The sequence below is a fragment of the Mugil cephalus genome, chromosome 19 (assembly GCF_022458985.1).
Source record: "Mugil cephalus isolate CIBA_MC_2020 chromosome 19, CIBA_Mcephalus_1.1, whole genome shotgun sequence".
NCBI lineage: Eukaryota > Metazoa > Chordata > Actinopteri > Mugiliformes > Mugilidae > Mugil > Mugil cephalus.
In genome coordinates this window covers 22,331,781-22,343,197 of record NC_061788.1, presented here as the reverse complement: position 1 = coordinate 22,343,197, position 11,417 = coordinate 22,331,781, and the positions used below count along the sequence as shown (strand labels likewise).

The following is an 11,417-nucleotide window of genomic DNA, read 5'->3' as shown; positions in this document are numbered from 1 at the left end:
AATAGAAATGTAGAATGTAATAACATGAAAATGACAAAAGCATATAGTCCAGTGCTGGACCGTTAAGAAGGGAAATGTTGCAGAGTTATGGCACAACAACAAAAGTGCCAGTGTACCTGCAGACAGAGATCTCCTAACACGACGATCAGGCATAACATTACGACCACCACATGGTGTAGGTCTAGGTAGGTCTTGTGCCTCAGGACACAAGAGAGATGTGACCAGAATGGACATGAGCATTCTGAGGGTTTCCTGTGGTGCCTGGCAATATGATGCTGTTAGTGAGGGTCTTTAGGTCCTATGGGTTGAGGGGAGGGGCCTCTCCGGATCATCCCACAGATACTTGATCAGTTTGGGATCTAGTGAATTTGGAGGCCAGGTCAACACATTGTGCTGTTTTTTTTTTTTTTTTTGGTTCCTAAAGCATTTTTGTGTGTGTCTGTGTCAGGCTGCATGCTGCTGGGGATGGCTGCTGCCATCAAGGAGTGTCATTGTTATGGGGTGGGGGTACCTGGTCTGGTCTAGGTGGGTGGTACATGTCTAAGTAACAAGATGGTCAATGTTAATCACTTCTCCTGTCAGTGGTTTTAATGTTGTGGCTGATCGGTGTACGTGATCCACGATATAGAAAGCTTGTTCATGAGAGAAATCCATGTGTTCTAAACCTGGTCGCTGCCCTCTCTGAAGTACACCTGTTCCCACACCACTGTGCCCCACACGCAAAAGAAGCCCCACAGGTTGTGGAATGTTCCGCGGTCGAAGGGGTTTTCATCGGCGCCGCAGTGTTTGAGGTAGGAGATGCGGTGGCGTGACATGAACTCCCATGTGGTAGTGTTAAGAGAAACCAGGTAGAGGTGGGAGCCAAGCAGGAGCAGCACAATGAGCGACAGAAGTGCTACCAACACAGCCACTGCCAGCAGCATGCCGTTAGTACGCAGCCACAGCTGCCAGATGGGCGCATAGCTGAAACCCGTCCTGAGGTAACACAAACAGGAGAGCAGCAGGCTGTAAGGGCTTTGGAGCTGCAGCAATGATCTGCCAGCAACATGGCTCATACTCACCAGGCAATGTGCAGCCCCCAAAGCAGCACCAGCAGCTGGACAGCCAGGTAAAGCACAAACCAGCGGTGGTTCCTCTCACCAACACAGTTCTCAATCCAGGGGCAGTGATGGTCATAACGCCGGACACAGTGCTGACATGTTTGGCAGTGCTTTGATCTCATCGGCTGCTGCTTGGAAAAAAGGACATTTTATTTAGAGAAACCATGAACATATAATTACATCACTGATGTCCTGTCCAGCTGTATCAACAAAAATGACTGCTGATTCAGTTTGACTAAGGAGCAGGAAGTAGTGAGGACTTCCCATCTGTAATACTATAATATTAGTAGTGTTACAATGACTAGCATACGGCAGAAGAGAAGAAATATTTAAGGACTTTTTTCAAAGCTCACGTGCTGTTTTAGTAGAGCCTAAAACTGCTTTAATTATACTAAATATAGAGTAAAACAGCAACATAGGCATGGCATATTGGAGAGAGAAAATCTAATATATAGCATAAAGCTGCACACTGAGTCCTGACTGCTTAAATAAGCCCTGCTCCTGTATCATATTGTGTTCACTGGGGGTAGTGTGGGTGTGGAACATAGAACAGTGCTGCCTGCCAGCCCATCTGATATTCTATACTACTGAGTGATCCTACAAGTACCGGAGAACTTCAAGTGTCACGTTTTAACCTGAGAGCTACACCAACACCACACAGAGATGACAAATTACAAACACACACTTAGAACAGAAGCCGTGTCTGTTTCCCTCACTTCTTCCTTTGTGACACTGAATGTTCTCACTGATCCTTAAGAAACTGGTTCCTGTGAGAGGGGCACTGAGACCGGTGAGTTCATTCAAAACATCCTCCAAAAAAGAGACCGACTGAAGCGGTGCAGCTTTCAACCTGTTGTATTCAAATGATATGAAAGTAAGCTGCTTTGAACTGGGTTTTAAGCGATTAAACTGGAGCTGCTCCTGAATGAGACCAACATTTTAATATGCACCATAAAGATGCTGCTAAGCAACACATTTCATTCAACTGTAGTCAGATTTAAATGGTAAATGCTCTTGTGTTTATATAGTGCCTTTCTACCTGTTGGTACTCAAAGTACTTTACAGTCACAATGATACATCTACCCATTTTTTTTTAACAAGCACACACTGGGAGAAACTCAGCGTCTTGTTCAAGGACACTTGGGCATTTTGTCCATGTGTTGGGGAACAAAGTGATAACCCTCTGGTCTGAGAGCAGATTTTATTCCATCCCAGCTACTAATGATCATTTAAGCCTATGAACCTACCTATTGACACAGACTGCAATATTGTTCCAGCTTTGATTCTTTCCTGCTGCTGGCTGCAGCAAATATGTCTCTTAAATCTTTGCATTCCTTATATTTGTTTAGAATTAGACTTTGTTGGTGAGAAATGTGCGGTTCAACCTGTGCATGTTTGTGATAGGTCACCTCGTGCCAGCACCAGTTTTGTTATCTTAAAAATGCATAAATGCACACTATACTGAAGCACTTCATAAATTATTTGGGATTATTTTATGCTGTGTGTGCTGTTTTTACTGCTTGTGGTTGTGTCTATTTTTATACTGTTTTAAATTTATCCTTGGGTACAAATAAAGTGATTTGACTTGATTTGATTTACCTGAAACCAAATCACAATGGAAACAGTTCACGTGATTTTATTTATTAATAAAAGTTTGAATCTTCTAAAGATTTTTTTTTTTGAGGGTAACACTATGGACAGGTTTCAACGTTATAAAATCATGTACACATGTTGTGGGCAACATACCTGCAGTAGACAGTGACCACAGCGACGCAGTCGCAAGGATTTGGTGCTGGGTGGGATTATGTCCTGTTGCTCCTCAGTCACTCCAAGTGAGAACTGGCACAACAAAGGAGACAAACTGGTCAAACTGCTGTTTTATCATGACCCTTCTTCCACACATCTGTTTCCCTGCTGGACTCAAAACATTACTAGCATCACATACTGTACATAAGGAGAAACAAGCCACTTTTAGTGGTAGATTACACATAGTATATAATACGGCCTTGTAGAAATGGCTTAGTGTTGCTCTGTTCTGGTTGTGTGCCGACTTCTGTAGCACCACTGGTGTGTGAATGTGTGAACAAATGGGTAGATGTGACTTTTGTATTTTTTCTTTTTCTACTCCTGTTCCACAGCTATTCACAACCACGTCTATTTTTCACCACACTGCTGTTGTTTATTAACTTCACAAGTTACTTTGCAGATTTACATTATGGCTAAAGTTATAGAGTAGTCCCAACAAGTTACCCAACAGCTATACATTGTTGTTGTATAAATTAGAATTAGACCCGCATGTATCAGCTGCAACATTAAAGGGGAGCCTTGATTCATTAATTAATCTGGAATTCAGCATGATAACAAATACATTCTACATACTTGATACTAATACGGGACTTTTACTCCTAAGAGAGTTTTGTTACACCGTGTGCCACTGATGCTTTTGCTAAAGTAAAATCTACAACCACTTCTTCTTCTCAGGTTCAATGATAGTCCTGACAGACAGAAAAACAGGCAGCACCTGCACTGTAACACAATACACCTGCAATGTCATAAAGAGGCAGTAAGAGGTGGTATCAGCTGAAGTCAGAGGCATGAAATCCTAGACCAGTCCAGTCACAACACCATGACCGCGTTCAGCTTTGACACCAAACACGTGACAAAGAATAACGATGTGAGCCAAGACAAAACCTCACATTGTGTCATTTGGATATGTGTGGTGGCGTGTATATGGTGGTGGAATTTGTTGTCTTGACGTTATGGGAGGGCACATGGCGTTACATGTGTTTGTTTTTTTTGAATAGTGTGCTGTATATATCTTAAGCTCGTGGATCACCTGCAAGTCTGTGTCATCGGACAAGATGAATCCCGGGTCCATCAGAGAAACTGCGAAATAGAGCAGCACCGACACCAGAACCAGCAGGACGAAGAGCACAGGCTGGACCAGCTGGCCCGTCTCCTCCTGCTTTCTCAGCTCTTCAAGCAAAACACACGGGACAGTGTGTTACTGGGATACTATTAGAGGCCACACACACACACACACACACACATCAGATCAGATCAACACAGCAAAAGCCAATATAGATGTGACACTGCTACCGTGGCTATTAGGCTACCTTATATTGGAGTCTACACTTGCACTAATGTACCCTATAGTGTTATCATATCATGCCACACTTACCTGTATCATGAAGGAAGAGTATTAGCGTTATGACCCAAGTCAAAATGACATGAGCTGTCCTCACCAGGAAGCCGGAGCCAAAAACATTTTTGAACATGGTCCTAGCATACTAGAGCATCCATCGCAATGTGCGGATGGACCAGGACGCGGAGGCTCACGGGACTGAGAGCCAAGACGGTCCGAGATGAGCTAGCCACTCGCTAGCTGTGACCGAACGAACGAACTAACGGCGATGTCGTCAGAGAATTAACGGTTATATTACTGCGGCCGACCGCGCGAGCCTGCGGCGTTCAGCTGTTAGTGTCGCGTGACCGAACGAGACGCTGAATAAAATGTAGGTCACAACAGAATATCAGACTTCAGGCTTATTGTACAGGACACGAAAGCAGCACCAAGTGGACGCAGTTACACGGCAATACAAACCATCCGCTTCGGTTTCATGGATTTGGTTTTTGTTGTGGTCGCTTCGCGAAGTCATCTGTGATTGGCCAGGGTCGGTCACATGGCAGTGAAAACAAAATAGGGTGGCCGGGAGGGACATGTAGGCTGTCCCGAAACACAACACTGGAGGCTGGAGGCTGTAGGTTGAAGGCCACAGCTGTCAAACTTACGGCCCGAGGGCCAAAAGCGTCCCGCCAGAGGGTCTAATCTGTCCCGCAAAAATGACATTGAAGACTTTAACTGCAAATTTTCCAATAAAGGTAACTGCCATTTCAAAGGTTCACACAGTTTTGGTAAGAAGTGTGGACATTACACAACACTAATGAGATACTAAACAGATATTACACTTCTTTTTCTTAAGAGATGTCCAATTATTCATTACATGCAATGTAGTAGTGCAGTCATTAAACGTAAACATTTTCATAACGTACTTGTACTTCTTTGCACTGAAACAAAGGGAAACATTTGAAGTTGTTGGTATTCATAGGTTAATATGCTATTGTGTTACTGATCCCGCCCCCTTGAAATCAAAGTGGGCCCTGAACTAAAACGAGTTTGACACCACTGCTGTACCCTGGAGGCAGTGGTGTCTTTTTACATCATATCTGACCTCTGACTTGCAGTTGCCTGACAGGACTTGGACTGAGGAAACAATGTTAGTTGATAACATTTGACAACATTTTCACAGCACAATAAAATATAACAATTTACCAATTAAATTCAATTCTAAGATTGTGTTTTCTAAAAACACAATCTTAGAGGAACTTAAAAAACAAGACATTCATTCAAACAATTTAGAATCACCAATGAACCTTTCTAGGATGTTTGCGTCCATCATCTTTCCCAACGAAGTAGCTGATATTTATTGTGTAAGGTGCATGAATGGATTCTCCAGGCCAAAATGTACATAAGTGAAGTCTTCCTAATTTAGCACTGATGTTCTACTTGGAGTATTCCTCAAAACATCTCAGTGTTACCTGTTACTGTTAACTGCATTTGCTTCAAAAATCGGTATGCTAAAACTACTGTACAATAAACCTAGGCAATTTTAAACTAACAGAGTTAGTAGCATAAAAAGTTGAAAGAATCAGAAAATATAAATTTTTATTTTAGTTTTGTTTATTTGTTGTAAATCAAAAACGATTTTATATAAATTCCCATTATTCATTGCAACTTCCTTGTTTGTTTTCAACTGATTACATCACAAAGTAGCTTTAAGGGACTAATATGAGATACATGAAATGGCAGTCTGATAAAATCACATACAATTCATTTAAACAAGTTTGCATCTCAGTCTGAAACTACTTAAACATATTCATCCAGGTTGGCTATCTCTAAGGTGTTCTACACTAATGGAATGTCTGCTGCTGTCGCACCCTCTCAATCAGAGAAATCCTACTCAGCCTGCAGCTCCTTGGCCTTTTTTTCATCGAGATAGAAGGGGGTTTTTAGTGTCCTCCCTTTCAGCAGCTGCTCCAGACCCTGGAGGAGGAAAGGATAGTTTAAAACATAAACATATACAAAAGATTATCTTGTTTATGTGTTGTCCACAAATGATCTTGGATGCAAGCAAGAACACTGCGCTTGCAGCTTTCACCACTTCAACATACATTTGTGTTCTCACCTCTCCAAAGTATGACACCAGTGGTGTAATCTCACATTGTGCTGGGTTAGTATCTCCTGCTGATACACTGCCATCAAAAAAACAACAACACACTTTTAGATTTCAAGGATGGCTTCTGATTTTTTCCACTCCACTTTCATGTAAAGTATAATAACGGTACTTCTGTTTTCATTCCAATTCTAAAGACTAACTTTGGAAGACAGCTTGTGCATTGGCCTTAACTCAGACTCGAATATCTGATTAGCTGTGTATTCGAATTTTAAAAGTACACCAAGGCTCAGAAATTCTCAAAAATCTCCTAAAGTCTTGTCTTTTCTGAGAAAGAAAACTAAATATTGCTTCTGAATTCTCATCCTTGTTCACACATGCATTACTTCCTATGTAATAAACAACCAACAAATCCTATGACAGTAAGAAGTATATTGAGATTTGGGATAGAAAACATTTTACTCATTTTACTCATTTCAGTTGTTGAGTCATGCCATGGTCTGCTTGGCATCTGTAAAATGTGGCTTGCAGCCTTTATGCTAAACTAAGCTTACTGTCTGCTCAATTAAGCCCTTAACAAGTGTTTTGTATATTTTGGATATATATCAACTAAAGCGGAATGTGCAATATATAGGAATGTTTGCTCTGACCTGGCTGTGTTCCCATGTTCATCCAGCAGAGTGGCTCCAGCAGATGTGGCCCAGCGGCAGTGCTGAGCCAGCAGTGAGTTTCTGGCCGTGGTTGGACTATCGGTGGCTGCTCCATCTGCATTTTTCAGTGGGGAGAACTCATCCTCCCTCACAACCTCAAATACAACAAAGTTCCTTCCAAAGACAGGTAATAAATGTTTTAACTAGTTGTAGATATACAATGTCATGGCATATATCAGTGAATGACCAGTAACACTTAACACATACAGAGCTAAACACACTAAATAATGCACACCTTGAGAATGGGAAGACATCAAAAACAAATTTCTCCATCTTTATGCCATTCGGTTTGGTGGGTCTGACTTGATTGCCACATGCGTCCACATAGGGCACTTTCTTGAGAGCAACATGCTGTTTTAATTGGCCCTCAAATTTCCTGCAAGATGAAAAAGGTGAAAGTTAGTTAACAGAAAATTGGGGAAAAAGTAATGGTACAAACAGGTTTTGGTCTCTGGCGACCAGAAATTTGCACAGCTGTGTCATGGAAATCTGCCCTGGAGTTTTTGACACTAACATGTTGTCCAAAGTGGAAACTTTGGAGTGGTGGCCATGCTACGGGATACAGGACAAGGCCAATCCATGAAGTTTGTGATCTAGTGAATTTGGAGATCAGGTCAAAACCTTGTGCTGTTCTTCATGTTTTTTTTTTTTTTTTTTTTGAGTTGTTCCTAAACCATTTCTGTGTGTGCATGCTGCATCCTGCTGGGGATGGCTGTTGCCATCATCTCACAAAATGGCTTTTGTAAAATCTACACCCATGTGCTATTAAATAGTTCTCAATCAATTCTGCCATCGTATTTACTCCCATGAACTCTCAGTGGTCTTTTTCACTCAGCTCTGTATAATAATTTACTGCCTCTTACTCTGCCACATCCTGCAGAAAGGTCCTAGTAAAAAAGTGATTGCAGATGTTCCCAGCACTGTACACCATCTCCCCTCCTGGTCCTCGGAGTTCAGCCGTCTCTGGTCGGATCTCACTGTACTCCACTACCTGAGAGACCCCTCGCACTCTGCAAACCACCCCCACTGGCTCAGCAGGGTACGCCTTCTCCACCACCTGAGAGAGGTGAGAGAACAGGATTAAATAGAAGACATGATAAGACAGCTAGTGTAGCCAGTCTGCTCTAAGAGCTGCACAGAGATTTATAAAGGAGAGGTTTATGCAAGTCACTATTAACATAAGCATTGGGCAATTTAACATCATACTGTACATATGACTGTAACATAATTACTGTGGGAATTGCCTCCTTTTATAAATGTATTAAAAGATTCAGGCAATGTCACTTCCCAAGAAATGTAATTTTAAAAAAATTGACTTATCACTGAAAATGTTGAACTCTTCCTTTAACATTGTCTTTCCATCTATAGTGTCATGTTGTATCACTGCACCTTGGCCCCACAGTCAGCCCCTTTGCTCACACAGAAGCCAATAAATACAGGGTCTGCCATCTTGACCAGGATGTTGTCCACACAGTAAACATGCAGGTACTCCACGCCCCTCCTCTTCATGTCCTCCAGCACCTTATTGTCCATCAGTGCCTTATAAAGACCTCCATTGCCATCTGGAATCAAACTATTGGTGATTTCACTCATATTTGTATACTGAGGTCAGTTGAAGGACAATATGCACCTACCTGGGGCCATCGCTACCTTCCCTTTACCCTGCAGAATGACTTTTCCATCAAAGGTCACTGCTGGGATCATCCTTTGCTCGAACATAATAATGTTTGTCGGCTCTAGGCCAAAGTAGTGTTTCTCCTCAAAGAACTTCTCAGTGGGAGCCAGAGTAAACTCACTAGTCATTATGTACCTGGGGAGTGCAATAATACAGACAAGAGGTTTCAAATGTAAAAAGTAGACGAAGGTTACTCATGGTGCCCATGACAACATGGTTTCAGAAATCATTTCTTAAAGGTCATTAATGGTCAATGAACAAATATCTTACATATACATTAAACATCACTGGGTAGATTCTGCAAACTCAGAATTATGGTTTTTGGATATATATCTTTTTGTACTTTTTGTTTCACTCTCATTGACGTATTCAGCTTCGGGCAGTTATTTTCAGTGTTTGGTGTTTCATGGCCTTATGTCTACACTTGATCGGATTAGAAGAGGATATAATCTTACCATGGAATGGTGCACTTAGAGCCATGCTTCCTGTCTGCAATCTCCTGGACCTTGCGAATGCGTTCTGCTTGGATCTGATACAAGGTTTTGCCGCTTGGAAGGGCAACACTGTACATTCCTTTGGGGTACTGAACACCAAGACGAGTCCCCTGACCACCGGCCAAAAGCAGAACCCCAACGCGATTCTTGGAGATGTGCAGCAGGCCTGTGAGGACAGATTGGTACCATGAGCAAAAGTTGGATGCTACCATAGTACTGTTCTACTGTTCAGTGGAGGAATCTAAATAGGTACAAGTTTACCATCCTGTAACTGTATGCTTAAATTCAAATATGACTGCAAGAATTATTCAGTGCTTATGCAATTAAGGGCCAGATGGTGTGCAGATGTTGCCCATTTTTAATTTCTAAATACAAATCATCATGTCTAAGACATTAACATTTTACCTCTGGGCCATTTCTTTTATGAAAACATTGATGCACGGTGAATGGGGCAACGTAAATGGATGAAATCAGTTCTTCAAATGTGCACTGACCTCAACCACAATTTTGCATGCAGGTTTAACTTAAAACCAAGGAGACTCTACTACTCAAATAGTAATACGGAATACTTTCCAGTTACGACAAATGGCAAAAATGGGTTTAAATGTCCATGCAGATAGACACATTGTGTATTGTACTTAATTTTAAATGGATAGTAATGACTGCTGGCTAATTGTTGTTTACATGACTCTGTCTTTGTTTCAGCATCAGCAGGAACTTCTGGAATTCAAGTCCAGGGACAATGCACAAAAAACATTAATCTTGTAAGACAAGAAAACTTGTCTTGAGCCAGGTTAAAGCAACATTTGCTAATTTCCAACTGTAGCCCCTGGACAGGTTAGAACTGATGGAGCAATGACGCTACAGGATGCAGTGTGGCACACACACACACACACGCCCTTTAGGAACTTAAAAAACAAAAACAAAACAACAACAACAACAACAAGGTGTTGACCTGGCCTTGACATTCACTAGATCCCAAATTGATCAAGTATCTGTATGATGATCCATAGGACCCAAAGACCCCCACTAACAACATTCTGTTACCAGACACCACAAGTCACAACTGTTCTGGAGGCACAAGGGAGACTTGCACAATATTAGGAAAGTGGTCATAATGTTATGCCTGATCAGTGTACATTGTTTTCTGTGAAATCTTTATCTGATAAAACAAATATGAGACATCTTCAGTAGAGACAGGTCTCACACTCACTGTCCAGGGCCCGGTACCTTCTCCTTCTATATCTGTTCCTCCTAGTAGCTATTTGCGGTCTACATGTTTGCTTCTACTCAAGCGGACATTCACCTTCATTTTCCCACTCGGCGAGAGACTTTCTGTCACTTTTCCTGACGCTGCCGATGAATTCCGAAGGGACCGGCTCTATGTGCCGGTCCAGGCTGTCTGGGGGGGAGGCTGCAGCCTTGGCGGCTCCTTCACAGTGATCCCTCAGCCCCTGCAAGTCCAGCTGGCCCAGCTCCTGGAGGAAAGCGTCCCTCTCCTCCTCACTCAGCTCCGGCCAAAACTGCAGGACGTGGCCCTGTCCCGAGCTCTCCAAGCCCTGCCTCACTCGCTCCAACGAAGCCATTCCGGGTCCCAGCAGCGAAGCAGAGCGCCGAGCAAGACATTCAGTCTAGTCCTACTTCCCTCCTTTGAGCAGGCAGCAGGAGCGTGAATGTTTTGTAGGAAATGACCGACACTGTGTCATGAGCAACTCGTGACTGAAGCTCGCGGATCCAGACAGGGATCCTGTGGTGAAAGATCCGCGTATAAAACAGGATATAGCTTCTATGTGCTGGTTACCGGATGTATGTATACCACAGTCAGCAGTCATGAGTCCTGGCATGCCACAAGTTCAGGACAGAAACTACAGATCAGCTGACTGTACCACGTGGTCATGCTGCCAGTCTCCTGCTGCACACAGTGTACGTGCAAAGAACTCACTGCGATCAGAGCCCAGTGGTTGTTTATTTACTCTGTCCTCAAAGGGTGGAAACCCAGAACATTCATTTAGGCTCAGTTTGGGTCACCTCATGCTCAGCTATAGCATTTCTCTCACACTTAAATCTCTGTTTCCCCATCTTCTGTTATTTAAACCTCAAAATAAATAAAGTAATTTCAAACTAATGCTGGTTTGAACAGCACGGTGAAGAAGGCCGGCTCATACACCTAACATGGCCTGCACAGTTTCACAGTCTCAAGATTC

General features: G+C 42.6%; 2 protein-coding genes across 3 annotated transcripts; both read right to left on the bottom strand.

Annotated features, from left to right (window-relative positions):
* Window positions 1-478: 478 nt before the first annotated feature.
* On the bottom strand, window positions 479-4,916 carry zdhhc12b (zinc finger DHHC-type palmitoyltransferase 12b). 2 transcript variants are annotated; one of them, XM_047570116.1, is made up of 5 exons: window positions 4,282-4,916; window positions 3,937-4,076; window positions 2,847-2,939; window positions 1,062-1,231; window positions 479-975 (listed from the first exon to the last, which is right to left on the bottom strand). In XM_047570116.1, exons 1-5 carry the CDS (start codon window positions 4,376-4,378, stop codon window positions 660-662), a joined length of 816 nt encoding a protein of 271 aa, XP_047426072.1. In that variant the 5' UTR covers window positions 4,379-4,916; the 3' UTR covers window positions 479-659. The 2 variants fall into 2 exon arrangements, with proteins under 2 accessions (XP_047426072.1, XP_047426073.1); XM_047570117.1 differs by having other exon boundaries at window positions 1,062-1,228; window positions 4,282-4,882.
* Window positions 4,917-5,809: 893 nt separating this feature from the next.
* Window positions 5,810-11,060, bottom strand: uap1l1 (UDP-N-acetylglucosamine pyrophosphorylase 1, like 1). The gene is made up of 9 exons (XM_047570738.1): window positions 10,520-11,060; window positions 9,175-9,379; window positions 8,679-8,854; window positions 8,434-8,606; window positions 7,908-8,101; window positions 7,280-7,420; window positions 6,985-7,158; window positions 6,347-6,413; window positions 5,810-6,204 (listed from the first exon to the last, which is right to left on the bottom strand). Exons 1-9 carry the CDS (start codon window positions 10,797-10,799, stop codon window positions 6,118-6,120), a joined length of 1,497 nt encoding a protein of 498 aa, XP_047426694.1. The 5' UTR covers window positions 10,800-11,060; the 3' UTR covers window positions 5,810-6,117.
* Window positions 11,061-11,417: the final 357 nt, after the last annotated feature.

What these genes read in the sequence shown, in the direction of transcription:
- zdhhc12b (XM_047570116.1), bottom strand. Translation starts at nt 4,378, where the DNA reads ATGTTCAAAAATGTTTTTGGCTCCGGCTTCCTGGTGAGGACAGCTCAT. An exon ending in GTGGTCACTGTCTACTGCAG is followed by an intron (nt 1,232 to 2,846) that starts GTATGTTGCCCA and finishes CTTTTTTCCAAG; the next exon opens with CAGCAGCCGATGAGATCAAA. An exon ending in TGGGGGCTGCACATTGCCTG is followed by an intron (nt 976 to 1,061) that starts GTGAGTATGAGC and finishes GTGTTACCTCAG; the next exon opens with GACGGGTTTCAGCTATGCGC.
- uap1l1 (XM_047570738.1), bottom strand. Translation starts at nt 10,799, where the DNA reads ATGGCTTCGTTGGAGCGAGTGAGGCAGGGCTTGGAGAGCTCGGGACAG. An exon ending in CGCCGAGTGGGAAAATGAAG is followed by an intron (nt 9,380 to 10,519) that starts GTGAATGTCCGC and finishes CTGTCCTCACAG; the next exon opens with GCCTGCTGCACATCTCCAAG. An exon ending in GAACATGGGAACACAGCCAG is followed by an intron (nt 6,414 to 6,984) that starts GTCAGAGCAAAC and finishes TTTTGATGGCAG; the next exon opens with TGTATCAGCAGGAGATACTA.